The 25,958-nt window shown below is 41.1% G+C and overlaps 1 protein-coding gene across 1 annotated transcript in view; it reads left to right on the top strand.

The window, feature by feature from the left end:
• cdc7 (cell division cycle 7 homolog (S. cerevisiae)) overlaps positions 1 to 23,691 on the top strand; it is a 99,354-nt gene extending 75,663 nt beyond the window's left edge. The window contains exons 11-12 of the mRNA XM_063065047.1: positions 3,834 to 3,983; positions 22,530 to 23,691. Coding sequence (XP_062921117.1) covers positions 3,834 to 3,983; positions 22,530 to 22,939 — 560 coding nt within the window. The 3' untranslated portion in view covers positions 22,940 to 23,691. The remainder of the gene's footprint in view (positions 1 to 3,833; positions 3,984 to 22,529) is intronic.
• Positions 23,692 to 25,958: the final 2,267 nt, after the last annotated feature.

Genomic DNA, 25,958 nt, shown 5'->3' with positions numbered 1-25,958 from the left:
GTCATTTGTCAGTCTGTCTTAGCTAATTCACGACTCATACCTTCAAAGTTACCCCTCTTTAAGTTCAGAACCTTTGTTTCTGAATTAACTATGTCACTCTCCATCTTAGTGAAGAATTCCACCATATTATGGTCACTCTTACCCAAGGGGCCTCTCACGACAAGATTGCTAATTAACCCTTCCTCATTGCTCAAAACCCAGTCTAGAATAGCCTGCTGTCTAGTTGGTTCCTTGACACGTTGGTTCAAAAAACCATCCCGCATACATTCCAAGAAATCCTCTTCCTCAGCGCCTTTACCAATTTGGTTCACCCAATCTACATGTAGATTGAAGTCACCCATTATAACTGCTGTTCCTTTATTGCACACATTTCTAATTTCCTGTTTAATACCATCTCCGACTACTACTACTACTCACTACTACTGTTAGGTGGCCTGTACACAACTCCCACCAGCGTTTTCTGCCCCTTAGTGTTATGCAGCTCTACCCATATCGATTCCACATCTTCCCGGCTTATGTCCTTCCTTTCTATTGCGTTAATCTCATCTTTAACCAGCAACGCCACCTCACCTCCTTTTCTTTCATGTCTATCCCTCCTGAATATTGAATATCCCTGAACGTTGAGCTCCCATCCTTGGTCACCCTGGAGCCATGTCTCTGTGATCCCAACTATATCATAATCATTAATAACAATCTGCACTTTCAATTCATCCACCTTGTTACGAATGCATTGACACACAAAGCCTTCAAGCGCTCTTTTACAACTCTATTAGCCCTTATACAATTATGTTGAAAAGTGGCCCTTTTTGATGCTTGCCCTGGATTTGTCGGCCTGCCACTTTTACTTTTCTCCTTACTACTTTTTGCTTCTACCCTCACTTTACACCCCTCTGTCTCTCTGCACTGGTTCCCATCCCCCTGTTGTGAACTAACCTCCTCTCGCCTAGCCTCTTTAATTTGATTCCCACCCCCCAACCATTCTAGTTTAAAGTCACCTCAGTAGCCCTCGCTAATCTCCCTGCCAGGATATTGGTCCCCCTAGGATTCAAGTGTAACCCGTCCTTTTTGTACAGGTCACACCTGCGCCAAAAGAGGTCCCAATGATCCAAAAACTTGAATCCCTGCCTCCTGCTCCAATCCCTCAGTCACGCATTTATCCTCCACCTCATCGCATTCCTACTCTCACTGTCGCGTGGCACAGGCAGTAATCCCGAGATTACTACCTTTACAGTCCTTTTTCTCAACTCCCTTCTTAGCTCCCTATATTCTCCTTTCAGGACCTAGCTCCCTATATTCTCCTTTCAGGACCTATATTCTCCTTTCAGGACCTTATATTCTCCTTTCAGATGCCATGTACGCGATAAAATATTGAAAGACAGATTGGTATGCTATTGCATGCAACAGTTGAAGACAACTCAGAAACTTGGCTTTTCAGTAACTATTAGCTTCCCAGTGTTTCCCTTGCTACTGAAAATAGGCATAAAGTTAAAATTGAGAACTTTTACATCGAACTGGATAATCTTAGGTTATCATCAACAGTGGACAGGCAAACCTTGGGGAGCAACTCATCAAATTTCTCATTCTCAGGGAGGAGACATTTTTTGTTGTGAGGGCCTAATTAAGCTTCTAATTATCAGGCCAATAGGATGTATTTTAAAGCTGCAGATATTTGTTACACTGGATTTTACTGATATCAGTTTAAAAATGTTTTGAGGTTCATTTCACAAATTTAACTAAGAGATAACCTTGTCCAGCAAATGATATTTGAAATGTGTATGTGTTCTTTACAGTCTAATAAAACAAATACTACTAAAAATAATTTTGCTGTCACGACATTCAGATGTGACGTGGATAATTAATTCTTTTATTAGGTATCATAATTGTGTTGGCAAAGTCAAATCCATTTCAGTAAAGGAAGCTCCCTACAGTACATATTGAGCTAGCAAATACATATAAACTAAATTATGCCGTGTATGCATGCCTTGTGTTTTTCTTTCAAATAAGAATCAGTCATCCTTTACGGTAAGAATTTTTAATGCAATGTTTGTCACTATGGAGTTTTCATTAAGTAATTCAACTGGTTGAATATTTCAAACTCAGAATGCTTCAAATGAACACAGGTTCATTTTGAGTTCCGAAATCCACTTCTATTTTCCATTCAATATGTTCTATTCAAGGCGATCCCTGGGACTTGATGGCATGCTTCCTGGCATGCCAAAAGAGATGGTTTTGGAGATAGTTGATACTCTGGTTTCATCTTCCAAAATTCCATTGATTCTGGAATGTTCCCCAGAGACTGGAAGCTAGCAAGTGCAATCTCTCTCAGAAAAGAGACAAACACAATAGGAAGCTGCTGAATAGTTAGCTTGACATCATTAATGGAGAAAATGCTAAAATCTTTTGTTAAAATAAAACTAAACAAACTGATGATAGGATGCGACAGAGTATCTTGGAATTATGAAGGAAGTAATTTTTGAGAAATTTTGAGCTTGAAGCAGAATTGAAACGTGAAATAATTTGTGTGGTGTGTTTGGAACTACAGAAGAGCTTTGATATGGGGCTATGTGAAATTGTTAAACAAAATGAGAGAACTCAGTATTAGGAGTAATCTACAGGCAATCTCCCCAATGTTAATGGACAGAAAACAAATCAGTTATTTTTGAGTTTTGAGGCAGTCTAGTTGGGATCAGGCTATTCAAACTATAAATAATTTGACAAAGTGGTATGGATAAAATGTAGTATTTCCAAGTTTGCTAGTGATACGAAACTGCATAATTTCAGAGGGAGGTAAACAGGTTAAGTGAATGGGTAAGGATGGTATGTAATATGAAAAAAAATGTCATTCACTATGGAGAAAAGATACAAAGTACATTTTAAATTGTGAAAGATTTAAAAGTTGGTGATTTTCAGAGGGACCTAGCTGTCCATGTACATAAATCAACAAAGTTAACATGAGGCACAATAGAGGTTAAAGGCAGCAAGTATATTGGACAAGCAAAAGAATGCAGATGGTATAATTTCATATATTGCAAAAGGACTTCAGTACAATAGTTTTGTATGAATTGTTTTGGATTTTGTTTAATATTTAAATATCTTTTTGAATATCAGAAATTTTGAACATTTGACAGCTTCCCCACTTACCTCACCTCACCCTACCCAGCACTACATACTGCATGTCATATGTCAGCATGCAGAACCTCTCCACTTGTGATCTAGCCAACCCTCTGGGAAAATTTTGGTTGTCTGGATCAGTCCAGGCAATTTTGTGGCTTGTACAGTAGAAACCAGCTTGCTTCTGAATTCAGATTCTGGGTTTTTAAGTAAATTACTGGTCACATAGTTGTCAATGTTCTGTGTCCATATACCATAGGCACCAACTTGTACATCAGAGGGAAAGTGTTTAACTAACACAAAAGTATTTAGTGGGTTGAAGTAGAATAAATATTAACCAGTCCAACCAAACACCCATTTTGTTAGTTAAAGACTGATTGAACTTTGCAATTTGTCCCCTTTTTCAAATCAATGTAATACGATATGTACAAGTAACAGTAAATTGAATGACTTATTTGATCATGGAATGGCAAATGAAAGGCAGATTTTCATAAGAGCTTCAATATCAGTGTCATCTTGTGGGATGTAAATTTTAAAATTTGTATGTGACAGCACCTTTTATGTTAGAGTTTTTTTGTTTGTAGATCAAAGTTTATAAACTTAGAACAGTTTTTTAAGCTTTGTAAATTCTATTGTAGTGGTTTTAAAATATGTGTTAGGAAATGAATTACCTTTAGCCTGGCTTTTTATGTGTGGACCCAGGTTATGCTTTTGTTTTGCAGCTATCGACATGTGGTCTGCAGGCGTCGTCTTCCTTTCCTTACTGAGTGCCCGTTATCCATTTTTCAAAGCCAGTGATGATTTAACTGCATTGGCACAGATAATGACTATTCGTGGATCGAAAGAAACCATCCAGGCTGCTAAGTTATTTGGTAAGTAATATGCATCGTAAAATCATTTATTTTTAAGATCATTGAGTGTTTTCTTTATATTTTTAAATATCCAATAATTTCATGTCAAAAGCAATGTTTGGGCATAGTTGTATTTGTCACAGATTTTTTTTTAAATAGTCTTTGAATATTGACTAGCATTTATGCTCAGGAGTTTTCTTTCTATGCGGAACCAGAGCACTAACATTGACAATTGAACAAAAATATACATTTTGACACAAATATTTTCTTCTGTCGTCACAGCCCCTTGTCACTCAGCTCATTTTATTCTTCGGTAATTACATAAGAACATAAGGAATAAGAGCAGGAGTAGGCCATCCGGCCCATCGAGCCTGCCCCGCCATTCAATAAGATCATGGCTGATCTGTCCGTAAACTCAGCTCCATCTACCTGCCTTTTCCCCATAACCCTTAATTCCCCTACTATGTAAAAATCTATCTAACTGTATCTTAAATTTATTTAGTGAAGAAGCCTCAACTGCTTCCCTGGGCAGAGAATTCCACAGATTCACCACTCTCTGGGAAAAACAGTTTCTCCTCATCTCTGTCCTAAATCATCTCCCCTGAATCTTGAGGCAATGTTCCCTAGTTCTAGTCTCACCTACCAATGGAAACAACTTTCCTACTTCTATCTTATCTATCCCTTTCAAAATTTTGTATGTTTCTGTAAGATCCCCTCTCATTCTTCTGACTTCCAGAGAGCATAGTCCCTGATGACTCAATCTCTCCTTATAGGTTAACCCCTTCATCCCTGGAATCAACCCAGTAAACCTCCTCTGCACTGCCTCCAAAGCCAGTATATCCTTCCTCAAGTATGGAGACCAGAACTGCACACAGTACTCCAGGTGCGGCCTCACCAGTACCCTGTATAGTTGCAGCACGGCCTCCCTGCTCTTGAATTCAATCCCTCTAGCAATGAAGGCCAACATTCCGTTTGCCTTCTTAATAACCAGTTGTACCTGCAAGCCAACTTTTTGCGATTCATGCGCAAGCACTCCCAAGTCCCTCTGCACAACAGCATGCTGCAATCTTTCACCATTTAAATAATAATCTCCTCTTCTATTGTTCCTTCTAAAGTGGATGATCTCGCATTTACCAACGTTGTATTCCATCTGCCAGACCTTGGCCCACTCACTTAACCTTTCTAATCCCTCTGCAGACTCTCCACATTCTCTGTACAATTTGCTTTTCCACTTAGTTTAGTGTCATCAGCAAATTTTGCTACGCTACACTCAGTTCCCTCTTCCAAATCATCAGTATAAATAGTAAACAGCTGCGGGCCCAGCACCGGTCCCTGTGGCACCCTACTCACCACTGACCGCAAACCGGAGAAACACCCATTTATACCAACTCTCTGCCTTCTATCAGTTAACCAATCCACTATTCATGACAATACACTTCCTCTGACTCCATGCATCCATATCTTATTTATAAGTCTCTTGTGCGGCACCTTATTGAACGCCTTCTGGAAATCCAGGTATACAACATCCACCTGTTCCCCTCTATCTACTGCACTCATTATGTCCTCAAAGAACTCCAGTAAGTTTGTCAAATAGGTCCTGTCCTTTCTGAATCTATGCTGTGTCTGTCTAATGGAACCACTCCTTTCTAAATGTTTTGCTATTTCTTCCTCAATGACAGCTTCAAGCATTTTCCTGACTACAGATGTTAAGCTAATTGGCCTATAGCTGCCGGTCTTTTGCCTACATCCTTTTTTAAAAAGTGGCGTGACATTTGCTGTCTTCCAATCTGCTGGGACCTGCCCAGAGTCTAAAGAATTTTGGTAAATGATTAGCAACGCGTCTACTATAACCTCCACCAATTCCCTCAGCACCCTGGGATGCATCCCATCAGGACCAGGGGACTTATCTACCTTCAGGCCCTCTAGTTTGCTTATCACTATCTCTGTAGTGACAGTGATTTTATCGAGGTCCTCACCTCCCATTTCGTCCATAACATCCTTCTTTGGCATATTAGACATGTCCTCCACCGTGAAGACTGACATAAAATAGTCGTTCAATGCCTCAGCCATTTCCATATCACCCAATATCAATTTTCCCTAATCGTCTTCCAAGGGACCTACGTTGACTTTAGCCACCCTCTTCCGCTTTATATATTTATAAAAACTTTTGCTATCTGTTTTTATATTTTGTGCTAATTTACTTTCATACTCTATCTTCCCTTTCCTTATTTCTTGTTTAGTTGTTCTTTATTGCTTTTTAAAGTTTTCCTAATCCTACAGTCTCCCACTACTCTTTGCAACTTTGCACGCATGAGCTTTTAATTTGATACTACCTTTTATTTCCTTGGTTATCCAAGTAATTCCAGTCAGACCTCATGCTAAACATCCTCCCCAAATTTCCCTTTTCAGATTTCATTATATCTGCATTTGTTTGGTGAATCTACTTGGCTTCCCTAGTGGGAATATACTGAACTTCAGCTTTCCAGACAACCTTGCTCATGACTGCATGCCTAGGTTCTGCATATACAAGTTTGTAGATGATACCACTGTAGTGGGCTACATCTCAAATAAAAATGAATCCGAGTACAGGAAGGAAGTAGAGCTTAGTGACATGGTGCCATGACACCAACCTTTCCTTTTATGTCAACAAAACAAAGGACCCTAGTCATTGACATGCTCTTGTCGAATTGAACAATTTTAAGGTTGAGAACTTCGACTTCCTAGATTTGAACATCACCAATAGCCTACCCTAGTCTAACTACGTTGATGTCACAGCCAAGAAAGCTCACCAATGCCTCTACTTCAAGAGGCTAAAGGAAGTTTGCATGTCCGTATCAACTCTTTAAATTTTTTATTAATGCACCTTCGAAAGGATTCTATCTGAATGCATAACAGCTTAGTATAGTATCTGCTCTGCACATGACTGTAAGAAACTGCAGAGAGTTGTGGACACAGCTCAGCACATCACAGAAGCTGTGCGGACTTATTGATGCCTCTCATTGCTTCAGTAAAGCACCAGGTGTAATCAAAGACCTCACCCACCCTGGACATTCTCTCTTGTCCTGTCTCACATTGGGCAGAAGAAATGCAAGTCTGAAAGCATTTACCACCAGGCTCAAGGATAGCTATCCCACTATTATCCAAGCTGTAAACAGACCTCTTGTACAGTTAGATGAACTCTTAGCCTCACAATCTACCTCATTATGATTTTGGACTTTATTGTTTACCTATGCAGTACCTTTTTGGTAGCCTTTACACTTTATTGTGCATTGTTATTGTTTTAGCTTATTCTAGCTCGATGTACTGTGTAATGATTTTATCTGTATAAATAGTATGCAAGATAAGCTTTTGGTAATGGTCACATCGTACATAGAATCTGATTTATTATCGCTGACATGCATCCTGAAATTTGCTTTGTGGCAGCAGTACAGTGCAAAATATAACAAAAAGAGCATGCTGGTTCTTGGTACATTTGACAATAGTAATCCAAAATTTCAGCAGAGTCCGTGAGCTTTGTGATGGCTTTCTCGCCTGTGAATCATCGAGATTTTGCCTTTCCAGTTAAAATGTCGAGAATCATCTTTGGCTGAGGTATAGCCTCATGCTGCTAATGTTTATGAAATTGTACTTCAACATTAACATCACCCTCTAGGCAGAATAGAGAAAGGAAGAGATTGTAGGGCAGAATAGAGAAAGAAAAAAATTGTAGGAAGTTGTAATCACTGTTTTCTCAGCAGGGTAGCAGTGGAGCAACACTACATCTTGAAGTTGTACACATTTATCATGGTGTATCTTGTGTTGATTTACCCAAGTTACAAACATTATTACAGTCAGGGCAGAGCTGCAGGAGCCTGAAAATCCTTAGGTACAGCCTCTTCCTGCCTGAAATCAGATTTCTGAATGGTCCACGAACGCTACCTCATAAGGGCCAGCTGGTGGCGCAGTGGCATCAGCGCCGGACTTCGGAGCAAAGGGTCCCGAGTTCGAATGCAAGTCGGGCCACCCCCTGAGCATGCTTTCCATCCATGCCGGGTTAAGCGTCGAGCTAACCACTCTGCCTGGTTAAAAAAAAACAGGGGTCAAGTCAGGAACGTTCATATCGGGACCCGGTTAATCCGAAAGGAGACCAATCCTGACACTACGCGCCAAACTAGACTGGCTGACGGTCTGGTGCGACACGCTAGGAAGGACTACCTCGTAATTCCTTTATCTTTTATGCTGTTTACTTAATGTGTTATTAATAGTAATCTAATGTCTTTGTACTATACTGCTGCAGCAAAACAAGATTTCATGACATTTAAGGCAGTAATGATATACCTGATTCTAATTCAAATATAGGACAGATGGAGCTTCTCTGAATTGCAGGAAAAAATGGTTGACAACATATACAAGTTGTTGGCATCGTTCTGTCTCGAAAGACAGTGGGTAGGTAGCACTGTCAGCTGGTGGTAATGCACTTCCTAGAGTGGTTGAGAAGTCCTGCTCTGGAGTGGCAGACTCTTCCACACCGCCTGCAGGTGAAGGAAGATGGACGTCCTGTTGGAGCGGCTCTCCTTGTCTTTCAAGTTCTCTTGGCAGCCAGCTTGTTGACGTGGGTATTTTCTGCTCTTTGCATGCCCAATGGAACTGCCAAACTCCAGGCAGCCTGCTCGTCTCCCACATCTTCCCAGTTGTTCACATCAATGTTGGTCAGCTTCAGATCCTTTTTGCAGTTAATGTTGAAGCGAATTTGTGGGCGACCAACTGGGCATGCACCCCCTGCCAGCTGCCCATACAGCAGGTCTTTCAGGATTCAGCCAGAGCCCATTCACCTGCTATGTCCTAACCATCTGAGCCACCTCTGGCTGAGGGTAAACGTGCTGGGGATACCTGTTGTAAGACCTCTATATTAGTGGCCCTGTCCTGCCAAGCAATGTGCAGGATCCATGTGAGCCAGCGCAGGTGGAAGCTGTTCTGTTTCTTCTCATGAGTAGCATAGATTGTCCAGGTTTCTCTGCTGTAGAGGTGAGTGCCAAGAACACAGGCTTGGTACACACACAGCTTGGTTTTCTCAGTCAGATGGCTGTTGCTCCACACTCTTGTTCAGCCTAGCCATGACAGCTACAGACTTGGCAATTCTGATGCTCAGCATTACGTGACAGAGTGTTTGTAATGGTTGGCCGAAGATAAGTGAAGTAGTCAATCACCTCCAGAGTGTGACTGTCGATTGTGATGGATGGGGGCAGTCAGTGTCCTAGGGCATACTTGTTGTCTTCAAGTTGATGGTCAGCCCAAACTCCTTGCAGGTATGGGACAGGTGGTCAATAAGATGCTGCAGTTGGGTTCTGTGTGGAACTTAATGCTGCGTCATCAGTGAACATCAGCTCACGAATAAAGATCTCGGAGCGAAGGCAAGCAAAGTTGAAGAGGTTACCATCAGCTCTGGTATGTAGGTAGATGCCGTCAGCTCATTCTCCAAAAGCATACTGAAGCAGCATGGAGAAGGTGATGCTGAGAAGTGTTGAAGCCAGAATGCAGCCTTGTATACTCTGCTTCTCGCTGGGAAGGCTTCCAAAGTTGTGCCATTAAAGTAGACAGTACTGTGCGTCTCTTCATGGAAGGAAGTAATCATGCTCAGTGGTTTGGAGGGCAGCCTGTCTTCTGCAGTAACTTGAAGAGCCTACTTTTGCTGACCAGAACAAACACCTTTGTCAAATTAATGAATGTGATGAAGAGTGACAAAGTGGGAATTGTAGTAAAGAAGCTGCACCACTGTAAGGGGAAGAGTTAACTGCGCATCAACATTTGCTGTGCATTCAGTGCCAAACAAATTTATTGACTGCTTTGAAGAGACTATGGGAGTCTCCACCTCTGATGACAACTCAATCGAGAACAAGTTGTCCTGTCTCGATGATACCATCTACAGCTATAACTGCGTTCAGTAAGAGGGAACACACGCAAGCAGACTGGCATGAGGAAAGTTTGGGAGGAAATGGACCCAGTGACTGAAGCTAAACAAAGAGCCCTCCTTGCCTACAAGAATGATCCCAACCCCTGCACCTGATACACGAGAAACAAGGCCCAGAAGACTGCCCACCGCCTTGCCAACAATTACTGGCTGAACTTGTGCAGCAGTGTCCAGACTGCTGGAGACACAGGGGTTGCCTGAAGCATGTATGAAGGCATCAAGAAGGCCCTCTGACACCAAGGCTGCCCCTCTGAAGTCTAAAACTGGAGAAATCTTATCTGATCAAGGCAAGCTTTAATGCTGCATTGAGCACTACATAGAGTTGTACTCGGCCCAGAATGTGGGCATAAGCACTGCATTCGGGGCTATCCCAGATCCAACAGTCATGGAGGAGCTAAATGCACTACCAACACTAGAAGAACTCTGCAAAGCCATTGACTATCTTGCTTGTGGGAAGACCCCTGGAAATGGCGATATCCCTCCAGGAGACCCTCTGAAGTTCTGGGAAGACCCTCCAGAAGTCTTGAAGAATGGCAAACAAGCATTGCTGCACCATCAGCACAAGCTCCTCTGTCTGCTGGGAGAAAGGCTACGTACCAGAAGACATGAGATACCAACATAGTCACCATGTAGTGTCCAATATTAAGGACCCCCAGCACCCAGGCCATGTCCTTTTCTCATTGTTACCATCAGGGAGGAGGTACAGAAGCCTGAAGGCACACACTCAGTGATTCAGGAACAGCTTCTTCCCCTCTGCCATCCAATTCCTAAATGGACACTGCCTCACTTTTTAAATCTATATTATTTGTTTTTGCATGTTTTTTAATCTATTCAATATACATATTCTGTAATTTATTTATTAATTTATTTTTACTTTTTTCCTTCTCTATTATGTATTGCATTGAACTGCTGCTGTTAACAAATTTCATGACACATGCCAGTGATAATCAACCTGATTCTGATGTACAAGAACAAGGGTGACCACAGTGGCAGTAACAACTACCTCAGCCTTGTGGGAAAGGCCTTTGCCCGAGTCTTTTGGGCTGAACGTATCTATGCAGAGTTGCAATGTGGTTTTAGAGCAGGCAGATCCATTGTGGCTATGATCTCACTATGCCAGCTGCAGGACAAATGTTAACAGCAACATATACAAGCATCTCCCATCATATTTAGCTGAAGTTCAAGATTTAAAGAGTAAAGAGCATACAGAGTTGGACCTCCAGGACTTCACTAGAAAATTAATACCTGGCTTTATATTAAAAATAATGTTGGCTTTCTGAAAATTGCCTGGCAGTATTGAAAAGTTTAATATAAATGTTTCAAAACTGAAGAAAGTCCTGAGCTGGAAGTTTTGACAAAAACACAATATTTAACCAAGTAAACTGGCCAGATGTTTTGCATAATTGACATTGAAATTTGAAAATAATATGTAGTTTATTAGAACACAACAAATGTGTGCCTCCTTTTACTAGAGTTCATTTGAAGGAAATTTTAGCATCAGGTCTATGTATCATTTGAAGCTCCTGATAATGACTAAATTTGTTCCATATTTGATCCACTTGAGACTACCACATGCAAAGAACACGTTAATGTTTCTTTCATGGAAAGTATGCCTTTAGTTTGAAACTGTACAGGATTTTTAAAATATTACATTGTTATTGCATGAGTGTGGGTTGTTTATTGGGTCTGTTTGCATATGGGCATATTTAATTCAATAAATTGCTCCATGGAGTGGTTGGTCATCAAATCAGCACACTCCCTTTTTAGGTCATAATGATGGGCTTTCTCATTGCCAGATGTAATAATTTCTTTCTGAAATGACTTGTACGTTTTGATGCAGTTCCTTGTGGGTGCACAAACATGTTTTATTAATTATATATTTGTAAGACACTGCCTGTGCATGGAGCACATTGCCTATGGGTGTTTAGATTGCCAGATGTAATGGCCTAAGTGAAAGGAATTTCAGATAATTTGATGCAGTTCCTATTGGGTGAAAGCTGGCAACAGGAAGATATAATTGCAAACAGAAAAGTTAAACTGGCATAATATATTGCATTGTCCACCCACTGAGTACAGTGCGTAATATTCTGTAACAAATGATGTGGAAGATTTGCATGAATGTCATTGTAGAGAGGTGCTGACCATAAAGAAATAAACAGCGATCCAGGTCTGTTCTCTGTTATTTTGGGTGCTCTATGGAGACCTTTTAAAGTATGAAGAATGCGATAGCATTCATATGCAGAAGAGGTTTTCATTTGTGAGCAAGGAACAAACCCAAAGGAAGTAAATACAAAATAGTCACTAATGAAGCCAAAGAATTCAACAAGGAAGTGAGACTTGCATGTCTAGTGCTTCTAATGATCTCAGGGTACACTAAGTCACCTCAAACCAATATATTAGGTTTAAAATATGGTTAATGTGATCTTACTCCACAAACGCTAATTGATAATTGTCTCAGTATTGGGCCAGGTCTTACTTGAGCAGCTTGCATGTGTCTGAACTTCACCAAAGTTCCAACCTTAAATGTGCAATTAAAAATTGTGGACTTGAAACAGATGATTAGTTGTGTGGGACTGATTGCTTTCTGCAGAAATTTCAGAGCAATATGTTTTTAGTAATCTTGATCGAGGTGCCAGAAGAAGGCAGCGTGTTGGGATATCTACCTTGCTTTCTTTGAAACGGTTCTGCTTGCGAAAACAGATCTACCTAGGTTTAACATTTCATCTGAGAGGTAGCTGCAACAACATGAAGTGTCAGCCTTTATTCATCTGGTGAGTGCAAAAACCTAGGCTAATACCGAAATAATTTTGAGCTTGCAACTTTTGACCACATGCCTTCAGTTGAGCCAGACTGACACAAAATTATTTTTTATTGTCATGAAGGAATTGGAATGTGGAGCTTGTGTGACATTGGACAAATTGTGCAGCAGCAGCAATTTTGATGATTGGGTAACATAGAAAACATACAGCGCAATACAGGCCCTTCGGCCCACAAAGCTGTGCCGAACATGTCCCTACCTTAGAACTACCTAGGCTTTACCCTTAGCCCTCTATTTTCCTAAGCTCCATGTAGCCATTCAGGAGTCTCTTAAAAGACCCTATCATTTCCGCCTCCACCGCCGCCGTCAGCAGCCCATTCCACGCACTCACCACTCTCTGCGTAAAAAATTACCCCTGACATCTCAGTGAGCCTAACATTAGTGAAAAGAAATAAGGGGATGGAGATCATCTACACTTGGGGAAGCAGCAATTAGTCAAACTTTAATGCATGGCTTTGTTAGGGAGTGATCATGTCGCAGCAACTTGAATGACTGAACATTTTGAAAAAGTTGATGAAGACAGCATGGTCTTGAGGCGTACAGTACTGTGCATAAGTCTTAGGCACGTGTATAGCTAGGGTGCCTAAGACTTGCATAGTACTGCTGCCAAAAAAAAAACAAATTTCATGACATATGTGAGTGACAAACCAGATTCTGATACGGGTCTATTGTGGACTGAGAGCGGGAAGGGGCCAGGGAGGGGGAATCATGGATGGGAAAAGGGGAAGGAAGAGGGGAGAGAATAGGAAGCACCAGCGAGACATTCTGTAATAAACCAACTGCTTGGAATCAAATAACCTTGCTTGGTATCTCAGGGCTGGGAGTGTCTGCACCCCTCCCCCCCCCCAGCACTGTCACATGTCCCACATCCCTCCCGCAGCGCTCCACCCTCGCCATTCCCAACATTCTTTGATCCCGCCAGATTTGCAAATTTGTTCTCTGCCCTATGTTGGCAAATACAGTACTTTCCAAAAGTCTTAGGCACCCGAGCTATATATGTGTGTGCAAAAGATTTTTGCACAGTACTGTACGTGGACTTCAGTAAGACCTTTGACAAGGTCCTGCATGGGAGACTAGTGCCAAATGAGATCCAGAGAAAGTTGGAAAATTAGATCCAAAATTAGTAGTAGTGGTAGTAGCACAATCACTCGAGTAGAGTATGATCTCGTAAGGGGTTGTCTACTCCAGTACAGTGTGGAAAGAGTAAGTGATGGCTGTGGTTAGTCATTAGATCTTTTAGTTCATTATCTCCTTCTGCAGTTGCTGTTCGTTCTCTGAGGCACAGTAGAGGTCTCTCTCATGTAGAGTAGCTCTCTCTTGAACAGATTTCCTCCAGGTGTATAGAACATAGAATAGTACAGGCCCTTTGGCCCACAATGTTGTGCCAACCCTCAAACCCTGCTTCCCATATAAGCCCCCACCTTAAATTCCTCCATATACCTGTCTAGTAGTCTCTTAAACTTCACTAGTGTATCTGCCTCCACCACTGACTCAGACAGTGCATTCCACGCACGAACCACTCTCTGAGTAAAAAACCTTCCTCTAATATCCCCCTTGAACTTCCCACCCCTTACCTTAAAGCCATGTCATCTTGTATTGAGCAGTGGTGCCCTGGGGAAGAGGCGCTGGCTATCCACTCTATCTATTCCTCTTATTATCTTGTACACCTCTATCATGTCTCCTCTCATCCTCCTTCTCTCCAAAGAGTAAAGCCCTAGCTCCCTTAATCTCTGATCATAATGCATACTTTCTAAACCAGGCAGCATCCTGGTAAATCTCCTCTGTACCCTTTCCAATGCTTCCACATCCTTCCTATAGTGAGGTGACCAGAACTGGACACAGTACTCCAAGTGTGGCCTAACCAGAGTTTTATAGAGCTGCATCATTACATCGCGACTCTTCAACTCTATCCCTCGACTTATGAAAGCTAACACCCCATAAGCTTTCTTAATTACCCTATCCACCTGTGATGCAACTTTCAGGGATCTGTGGACATGTACCCCGAGATCCCTCTGCTCCTCCACACTACCAAGTATCCTGCCATTTACTTTGTACTTTGCCTTGGAGTTTGTCCTTCCAAAGAGTACCACCTCACACTTCTCCGGGTTGAACTCCATCTGCCACTTCTCAGCCCACTTCTGCATCCTATTAATGTCTCTCTGCAATCTTTGACAATCCTCTACACTATCTACAACACCACCAACCTTTGTGTCATCTGCAAACTTGCCAACCCGCCCTTCTACCCCCACATCCAGGTCGTTAATAAAAAGCACGAAAAGTAGAGGTCCCAGAACAGATCCTTGTGGGACACCACTAGTCACAATCCTCCAATCTGAATGTACTCCCTCCACCACCACCCTCTGCCTTCTGCAGGCAAGCCAATTCTGAATCCACCTGGCCAAACTTCCCTGGATCCCATGCCTTCTAACTTTCTGAATAAGCCTACCGTGTGGAACCTTGTCAAATGCCTTACTAAAATCCATATAGATCACATCCACTGCACTACCCTCATCTATATGCCTGGTCACCTCCTCAAAGAACTCTATCAGGCTTGTTAGACACGATCTGCCCTTCACACAGCCATGCTGGCTGTCCCTGATCAGACCATGATTCTCTAAATGCCTATAGATCCTATCTCTAAGAATCTTTTCCAACAGCTTTCCCTCCACAGACATAAGACTCACTGGTCTATAATTACCCGGACTATCCCTACTACATTTTTTGAACAAGGGGACAACATTCGCCTCCCTCCAATCCTCCGGTACCATTCCCATGGACAACGAGGACATAAAGATCCTAGCCAGAGGCTCAGCAATCTCTTCTGTCGCCTCGTGGAGCAGCCTGGGGAATATTCCGTCAGGTCCTGGGGACTTACCTGTCCTAATGTATTTTAACAACTCCAACGCCTCCTCTCCCTTAATATCAACATGCTCCAGAACATCAACCTCACTCATATTGTCCTCACCATCATCAAGTTCCCTCTCATTGGTGAATACCGAAGAGAAGTATTCATTGAGGACCCCGCTCACTTCCACAGCCTCCAGGCACGTTTTCCCACCTTTATCTTTAATCTGTCCTACCTTCACTCCTGAGTATATTGAGTGCAATGTCTTCCCAGTTTTTAGATGTAATGTTGAGTTTCTTCAGGCTGATTTTTGATGTTATCTTAGAAGCATTTCTTTTGCACACCAGGAACTCACTGTCCTTCCTTCAAATAGGAGTAAAGGAGTTTGTGGTACGTGAGTTAGGCATCCACTATCCATCGGAGTTGGCATTGCTTTATCGTGGTGCAAAATTGGTGTGGTATTGAATGATACAGGGTTGTTTTTGCAGTTGGAACTAATGGAATACCTGGGAATTGCCTCTGAGACCTTTTACCCTTCGTTAGCTATGAATATGTGGATTGTGAATGTGAGAAATATGGTCCTACATTTACAATCCAGTAAGTCAGCTGACATGAAAAATATATGGTGTAATAGTGAGAGGCTAATCCCATACTACAGTACAGTATTGATGGGCACAGCATTGGCAAGTACAACTTAACCATGATGAAAATTAGGTGATGCATTTTTGTTATGACTCGTAAGGCAAGGATATATATGTACAATAAATGGTGATACCCCGGTAGACCAGTGCAAGGATGCTTGAAGCAATTTGCTCAAGTATACAAGGTGATCAAGGAGTATGCGATATTTGTCTTCATTAATCAGGACACAGAATGAAGAACTGAGGTTATGGTACAATCTTAAAAAAGGGGTGGTTAAGCCAAGCTGAAGTGCTGTGTTCGGTTTTGAGTGCTGCACTACAGGAAGAATGTGATTGTACTAGAGAAAGGGTGAAGATGAGAGTTATGATGAGAGGCTGGATAGCTGAGAGACACCTGACTAATTATATGCATCATGAAGGCATTAGATAGGAAAGAACATTTTGTCCCCATTGCAAAGATGTGAAAGAATACTGTGCATACGTTTAAGAGGTAGGGTGGGGGTCTGACTAAACAATTATTTCTCCGAGAGAGTGGAGGCTGAGTCTCATAGTGGAAGTAACAAACAGTTTCCAAGAGGATCTCAGTGGGTGAAGCAGCTTCCATTTGTTGGGCGTTTGGGGGAGTGTTGATAAATGAGTTCCACACGGGTGTAGTTCATAACACTAAGGCACTCATCAGTGTAACCGAAAGAGACGGGGAGTAGTGCCAGAGGAGGTATGGACGAAGGACAGTGGTTATAGAGGTAGGAGTGACAAAGATTTCAACATCTTGATGGGCCTGGAACTTGTAGAGTAGTGGGCGAAGGGATACAGAGGCAAGCTTTCCATTGATGACTGATTGCTCGGCATCAGAGAGGTGACAAGAGAAGGTCAAAGTAGATATATTATACTACGCTGAGATTCATTTCATTGCAGGTATTTACAGGAAAATAAAGAAATACAATGGAATTTATACATAAAGACTGGCAAACAACCACTGTGTATTTTGAGGCTAGCTGAATACTTGAGTCACCAGAGCACAGAAATCTGTGAAAAATGAGAATAGTACAAGTGGATACATGATGGACAGCATGAATATACTGGGCCTAATGGCCTGTTTCTGTACGTTGGCTCTAAGAAAATAATGTTTCCATAAACTACCAGGTGCTCAGTTACAGTTTATCCTTCCAATGATATAAGACTTCCAAAAATAACAGATAGACATCAAATCTGGAGGCCTAGCTTAGCAACGCAATCTAATGAATTAAACATATCCCTTTCAAAATAAGGGAACTTGTGGAATTTAGTTCAAGTATTTGTTGAACCACTGGCTCCTCTGTGCCACCCCTTTCAGAAGGCTCTAGAATCTTGGGAGGTCAAAATGTCCTTCTTGGCAAGGTCCAGATTATTAATAGAAAAGTCAGTGCTTGCAATGTATTAAATAATTTCTGCTGCTGGCAAAATGCCCTGAATGTATAAGATTTGAGGAAGTTATCATTTTCTTGGAGGCCACTCCAGACGTTGCATGTTTGTTTACCTGCAGTGCATTTTAACTACAACGTTAAATTCTGCATTCTGTTTTCTTCTTACTACTTCATTGTATTTGTGCATGGCAGAATCTGAAGTTTGGATGTCGTAAAGTCATAATCATAGAGAAGTACAGTACAGAAACATGCCCTTTGGCCCATCTAGTCCACGCCAAAACCATTTAAACTCCCTTCTCCCATCAACCTGCACCAGGACCATAAACTTCAATATCCCTTCTATCCGTGTACCAATCCAAACTTCACTTAAACGTTGAAATCAAACTCGCATGCTCACTTGTGTTGGCATCTCAATCCATGCTCTCACAACTCTGAGTGAAGGAATTTCCCCTTGTGTTTCCTTTAAACTACTCACCTTTCACCCTGTCTAGATAGCACACAGTTTTTCCACTGTGTTTGATTTTATCAGATGCGAGGTAATGTCACAGCTCTATAAAGCCCTGGTTAGACCACACTTACACTTGGAATATTGTGTTCAGTTCTGGTCACCTCATTATAGGAAGAATGTGGAAGCTTTGGAAAGGTTGCAGAGGAGATTTACCAGAATGCTGCCTGGATTAGAAGCATTTTGAAGCACTATCTTATAAAGATAAGATGAGTGAGCTCGGGCCGTACCTCTGTATCCCTTCGCCCGTTCCTCTCCAAGTTCCAGACCCATCATGAAACTTACTCTTTGGAGCAAAGAAGGATGAGAGGTAACTTGTTTGAGGCATAGATCAAGTGGACAGCCAGAGACTTTTTCTCAGGGTGGAAATGGCTAATACAAGGGAGCATAATTTTAAGATTATTAGAAGAAAGGGAGATGTCAGAGGTAAATTCTGTACACAGGTAGTGGTAGAGACAGGTACATCAGGACATTTAAGAAACTTTTATATAGGCACATGAATGATGGGAAAATGGAGGGCTATGTCAGAGAGAAGTGTGAGGTTGATCTTTGAGTACGTTAAGACGTTGGCACAGCATCGTGGGCTGAAGGGCCTATACTGTGCTGAAATGTTCTATGTTCTATCTTGTCACACATGACATTAATAGTAAAAATAATCTAAGGGATATAGTTCACACCTCAGTGATTAGAATTATTTTATTTTTCTGGCCTAAACGAAATTATAATCCTTTATGCCTAGTTTAGTTGGCTTTCGGAATTAACTTGATTTGTCATCAGGGCTATGGTAAGGATATCATAGCAAGGGTGTTTGTGAAGCTTAAAGGGGACCCTTAAACAAAGATGCAGTAGTAGTATGGCAGATGAAGTATGAAACATCTTGGAAATGCTTTAAATATATAAGTTCAAAGTAAATTTATTATCTAAGTACATATATGTCACCATATACATGCCTGAGATTCATTTTCTTGCAGGAATACTCAATAAATCCATATTAGAAGAATAATCATAATAGAATCAACTTGGGCATTCAACCAGTGTGTAAAAGAGAACAAACCATGTAAATACAAAAATAAACAAGTAATAATAATGAATAAATAAGCAATAAATATCAAGGACATGAAATGAAGAGTCCTTGAGAATGAGTCCATAGGTTGTGGGAACATTCCAATGATGGGAAAGTTTTGGTTCAAGAGCCTGATATTTTTTAATAACTGTTCCTGAACCTGGTGGTCTGAGTCCTGAGGCTCCTGTACCATCTTCCTGATGGCAGCAGCAAGAAGAGAGCATGTCCTGGCTAGTGGGATCCCTGATGATAAATGCTGTTTTCCTGCAACAATGCTTCATGTAGTTGTGTGGATGGTTGGGAGTGATTTACCCATGATAGACTGGGCTGTATCCACTACGTTTTGTGGGATTGGTGTTTCCATACCAGGCTGTGATACATCTAGTCAATATACTCTCCACTACACGCCTATAAAAGTTTGTCAAAGTTTTAGATGTCATGCTGAATCTGTGCAAACTCCTGAGGAAGTCGAGGCGCTACAGTCCTTTTTTCCTAATTGCACTTTCATACCAGGCCCAGGACAGGTTCTCCGAAATAGTAACACCAAGGAACTTAAAAGTTGCTGACTCTCTACCTCTGATCCTCCGTTGAGCGCTGACTCATGGACCTTTGGTTTCTTTCTGAAGTAATAATCAGTTTCTCGGTCCTGGTGACATTGAGTAAGCAGTTGTTGTTAAGATATTACTCAGCCAGACTTTCAGTCACCCTCTATGTGCTGATTTGTTACCACCTTTGATTCAGCCTATGACAGTGATATCATTGGCAAACTTGAACAGTTCTTAGCCACACAGCCATATGTAAAGTGAGTAGAGGAGGAAGATGCGGAATTAAGGTTTAGGAAAAATTCTCTACACCTCTCAACAGTACTGTCCTCCTCAGTCTGTTGTCAAAAGGAAAACAGAACTAAGAAGTCATACAGTATTAGCTTTTTGCAGGATAGAAGCTATAAAATGGATTGCAAGTAGTGGCATTGTTTCTTTTCCCAGTCTGCTGATACAGTTCCCATTGTCTTTGCCAGTTATGTGTGCTGGCAGTTTGCAGATACATGAATTCAGTTTAAATGAGGCACATCGAGACCAGTAGATTTTGATGCCAATAAGTGGCTGCTTCAATTAGTTGAAGATTCATGGAAATAGTTAAAAAGGTATAGAAAAAAAAACTGAGTAACAACTTGTGTATTTAAGTGAAATACAGAACAAATTAGAACACTCTCAATAGTACTACTGTATTAGTTCTGAATGGTTATCAATGGAGGAATTCATCCAGTGTATCCAATGAACAAAATCAGCGCAGACACCTGGTGCAGATAATGGTCTACCTTCATAAAATACTGTCGTTAGTTGCATCCTCCAGATGTTCATTTTCATTGTAAGATGACTGTTGATACCTTCTAATTCTTTGTAGCCCTCTACGTGCTGAAGTAGTGAAATTGTTTCATTTTCACTCCCACCTATTTGTGGCATCTCCAAACCTGAATGCTTGAAACTGCAGTGAGCAAAACAGTTCTTGCTGCTTATGTCTTGCCAACTATCAGTGACAGAAATCACTGCTTTTTGAATACAAGTACGCGAAACTGACGCTATTTAAAAAACTGTCCGCTCTTAGCACAGTAAAGCATCTAACGGCCACACAAGTGTGTGTGACTGACGCCAGTTAGAATCTACTTGGCCAATCTCCTGTCCCAATTAAACAATATAGTGTCCCAAATCAATTTTCTCGATTAGTTTTTGTTCTATAAGAGGTGTTCCAAATACGAGGGGTGATTGATAAGTTTGTGGTCTAAGGTAGAAGGAGTCAATTTTAGAAAACCTAGCACATTTATGTTTCAACATAGTCCCCTCCTACATTTACACACTTAGTCCACTGGTCGTGGAGCATACGGATCTTGGACCTCCAGAAAGTGTCCACAGCAGGGGTCATTGATAAGTTCGTGACCTAAGGTAGAAGGAGATGAGTTATACAATTCTCGTTACATGCACATGCAGTTCAACTCTGAGTGATTATGCAGAAAGTTTGAAGTTAATAACTCATCAGGGGTGACTGATAAGTTCGTGGCCTATGGTAGAAGGAGATGAGTTATTAACTTCAAACTTTCTGCATAATCACTCAAGGTGTTGAACTGCATGTGCATGTAACGAGAGCTGTATAACTCATTTCCTTCTACCTTAGGCCACAAACTTATCAATCACCCCTCGTAAGTGGCTGCCACAATTAATCGGTGGCCCAATTAACCAAAATCTACTGTCTTTGGTAACGTCTTCGCTAAGAGCAGTCAGAGTGCAGGTCACACAGAATTACCACCTTGTACACAGCAAACTTCTGATGATGATATCACACTTAATCATTGGGTCATGTGTACCATTGGACTGGTTGCCTTTGAGAACAAGTGTTTGTACAAACAATTCCACTTGGAGTACAGAAAAAAACGTTTGTTACATCCCTGCATTCCTGTACTTTTCATTAGCAGATACTTGCAGCTCCCAGTAGGAAGCCTGTTGTTTCATATCTGGAGCGGGGGGATACTGACAGCTCCAGTAACCTTAGACACTTTTATCCAGATACAAAAAAAACTAAAATTACTTCTAAAAAAATCAGAGTACACAAAATCTGCTTTGAATCATTTAGGTAGAGATGCTTTAAGATAGATTACAGATTGTTATGGAAAATAGATAAGGATGGAAAAAATGTGATGGGAGCTGTAAAAGACCTGGAGCTAGTGTTGGGATTTCCCTCCCCACCCTCCATTTACTTACTATGTTTATTAAAATGTAAAACTTTTGGTTGCAATGTTGGTCAGTGTTTGCATTTCATCCCCAAATGTAATTTCACAGCAGTAGTTCACTTGGATATAGTGACTGATCCCTGAGAATGAAGACTCCTTCAGGATAGTCATGTCTATAGTACTGTCATACCTCAATGTTGGAGTTCAGCCAAAATATTATTTTTATGCATCAGAAAATTGATGTTTTGTTTTCCTTATTTAATGAAAATATACTGTCTGAATTTAAAGGATTAGAATCGTATCTAGTGGCAGCACTGCAGCATAGCGGTTACCCCAGTCATTCTAAAGCACCAGCAATCACTGATTGGGCTTCGATTCCCACTGCTGCCTGTAAGGAGTTTGTATGTTTTCCCGTGACCACGTGGGTTTCCTCCAGGTGCTCCGGTTTCCTCCCACATTCCGAAGATAAATGGTTAGGGTTAGTGAGCTGTGGACATGCTGTGTTAGTACTAGAACTGCGACAACACTTGTTGTAGCACAATCCTCACTGAATTGATTTGATGCATGTTTTGATGTACGTGTGACAAATAAAACTAATCTTAAAGCTTATTTCTAATTTCCAGGTAAGGCTGTGTCGTGCAGTAAGGAATGTCCGAAGCTGGATTTGAGGACTTTGTGTGAAAGGCTCCGAGGAACGCACTGCTCCAGTAAAAGAAAGTCAAACCAAAGGAGTGAGCAGGTGGATTGTTTATATAGCTCGGGCACAGTGCAAGTTCCAGATGCCAAGAATGATGAAACAGAGGGTGCTTCCTTGTCATGCACACAAGAAGTTCCAAACCAGCTCAGAACAGTGAAACAGGATATTCAGTGGAACTCTGATTTCAAAAGCAAAGCCAAATCTTCAGACACAAAGAACTGGTGTGGAGTCCCAGATCTAGCCTATGATCTTCTAGATAAGCTTTTAGATTTGAACCCGGCAACCAGAATAACTGCAGAAATAGCTTTGAAGCATCCATTCTTCGAAGGCATGTAATTGTTTTTAGGATACTTAATGATCCGTATTGCGTCTGTGGTTAACTACTGAAATGCACGTCAATACGTTCAGAATTTTCTACTAAAACTAACCAGCCTCTTTAGGTCAAGTTTTTCTGTTTCTTGACATTACTTGTGAAAACTGCTGTTTCTTCAGTCGCTAGCTCTGACTTGATAGTGAATCTGCTTTTTATTAAAAGGCATGAAATTCGTGCCTTTAGTGATTTTATTTAAAATTTTAATTTTCTCCCCAAGATCTTCAATACCAAACAGTTTCCCCTCCAACCAAGGGAACGCAAGGACTGATAGCATGGTGCAAGGGTCAATAGCAGTCTACGTGTCTACACAAAGATTGAAGGTTTTGGGCGGGTTTTCCTAATGAGAAAATGGATCTAAATTTTATTTGAAAACTGAATGATTTGCACCCTTTATTACCAAAAGCTCAGTCATAACCAATGTCTTGTTTTCCATTTACACCCTTACTGCAAAGCAATGATCGTCAATAAAATGATAGTTTATTGAAAAATGGTGTTTGTCACATTTCTTGGTCACAATCATTGTTAGTTACACTGATACTGAGGGTTGCATTGATGCTGATGCAGAATTAGCTGAAGTTTTTGCTAACAAATGATTGGGCACTAGACCCAAATCCAAATAAAACCCATTTATTTATGAATTGTTGGTAATTATCATTACAGTCACCCGTCAAGCGCTTGGTAAATGTGCTTAAATAGTTACGTGAGCTTTTTAAAGACAATGTACTCCTTAGATTTGAGGACAAATTAGCTACCAAACTGTTCATAATTTTATTTCGGATGCATATTTCCCAAAATATTAAACTATATGAAAATCCCTTTTGTTTTTGTTTATTGCATATGTACTTGATATAGATCAAGGCACCTGTTTAGGAAGGAAAAGCAAAGAGGTCCTGAAGAGAGAATTTAGAGGGCTAGGCAGAAAGCGGAGAAGCAGGACTTCCAGGGTAGTAACTTCTGGATTGCTACCTGTGCCATGTGCCAGTGAAGGTAGAAACAGGATGATCTGGCAGATAAATGCATGGCTAAGAAGCTGGTGCTTCAGGTTCTTGGATCATTGGAATCTCTTCTGGGGGAGGTACTGTATTACATGTGTGTGTGTGTATAATATATATATTTTAAAAAGGGGGCGAGTTGCGTCTGAACCCAAGGGGGACTAATATTTTTGTGGGCAGATTTGTTAGAGCTGTTGGGGAAGGTTTAAACTAATTCCGCAAGGGGATGGGTACCAGAGTGAAGGGAATCAGAACAGGACAGATGGTAAAAAAGCAAAGATAGCGTGCAGTCAGACTGTTAAGAAATGCAGGTAGATGATAGGATAACGTTGCAGCCAGCAGGGTGAGTATCAGTGTGTTAGAGATGCAGTTATCAAAAAGGGTAGCAAATACAGTACTAAAAGTGGTATAGCTCAATGCATGGAGTATAAGAAATAAGGTGGATGATCTTGTACTTTTCCAGATTGTTGGGAATAGTGATGTGGCCATCACTGAATCATGGCTGAAGGATATTTGTAGTTGGGAGCTGAATGCCCAAGGTTACGCATTGTATCAGAGGTATAGAAAGATAGTTAGAGAGGGTGGTGTGGCTCTACTGGTAAAGAATGGTATCAAATCATTAGAAAGATGTTGAATCCTGGTGGGGTGAGTTAAACTGCAAATGTAAAAGAACCCTGATGCCAGTTATATACAGGCTTCCAAACAGTGGCTGGGATGTGGACTACAGAATACAATGGGGAAATAGAAAAGGTGTGTCAAAAGGGCATTGTTATGATAGTCGTGGGAGATTTTAATATGCAGGTCGATTGGGGAAAATCAGGTTGGTAATGGATCTCAAGAGGGTGAATTTGTTGAATACTGACGAGATGGCTTTTTAGAGCAGCTTGTCATTGAGACTACTAGGGATCCATTATACTGGATTAGGTGTTATGTAATGAATCGGAGGTGATTAGGGAGCTTAAGGTAAAGGAACAATATGAGTTGCAACTTGAAAGTTGATGGGGAGAAAGTAAAGTCTGATGTAGCAGTATTTCTTTGGTGTAAAGGAAATTACAGTGATATGAGAGAGGAGTTGGCCAAAGTAAGTTGTGTTACATGCTCAAGGAGATCTGGGTTTTTTTGTGAGAATGATGTAATGGTCTTTTGGAGGTTACCTGATGTGACTTTCCTGCCGATGTGAGGTCACGTGATGACATGTGCCCCGTGACTATATATGGGTCGACTCAGGTGACTCAGTGGGATTTTTGAGTTTGTAGATTTCCAGGTAGAACGTGTTGTGCGTCCGTTTCTGTTGCGTTTGTTTTTGTGACGCAATTTCATTTTTAAAACGGAAGCTGCGTTCTCTTACAAGATATTGTATTATTGGACTGGAAATTTTTGCTAGATGTGTTGATTTACTCAATTCCAACATTCGAAGGGAGAGTGAAGAATTCATCGAAGTGCAGGATCGAGAGGAGTCGGCATCATTTGGCAGTTTAATAAACGATCGACCTTATTGAGTCTTCGTTGGAGTAGTAGCTACCTGCATCGAGATAACTCTTGCCAGAAACAGCAAAGAGTTCATGCAAAAAGGTGCTCTCTCTCTCTCTAAAGGAATTTAAGGTCAGTCGATTTAAACAGTTTATTTTCGGCATCGTGAATCCTGTGGACAGAACCAGCAGTAAAGGTGCGTTTGTGAAGAAATCTTTCTTCAGAGAAGTCTCTCCCAATTGAACGTGTAAATCTGATGGACTTACGAAGTTATCGCTTTAAGAACTATATCTAACTGTATTGCTTTAAGAACTGTTTTCGCATTTAACGCTTTAAGAACCAGAGCGGAGTGGAGTTGGTGAACGGCTGCATATCTGTTAACTTCCGGTTAAAGTTTTCCTTTGTTTTTTTCCCTTATCGTTTATACGTGTTTAATAAGTGCTTGGTTGTTTTTATATAACCTGTCTCGATTAATATTCATTGTTGCCGGTTACGCAACAGTTGGAAGGAGACGCTGGCA

Source organism: Mobula hypostoma, chromosome 12, assembly GCF_963921235.1.
Source record: "Mobula hypostoma chromosome 12, sMobHyp1.1, whole genome shotgun sequence".
Classification (NCBI taxonomy): Eukaryota; Metazoa; Chordata; class Chondrichthyes; order Myliobatiformes; family Myliobatidae; genus Mobula; species Mobula hypostoma.
This window is presented reverse-complemented; position numbering and strand designations above follow the sequence as displayed.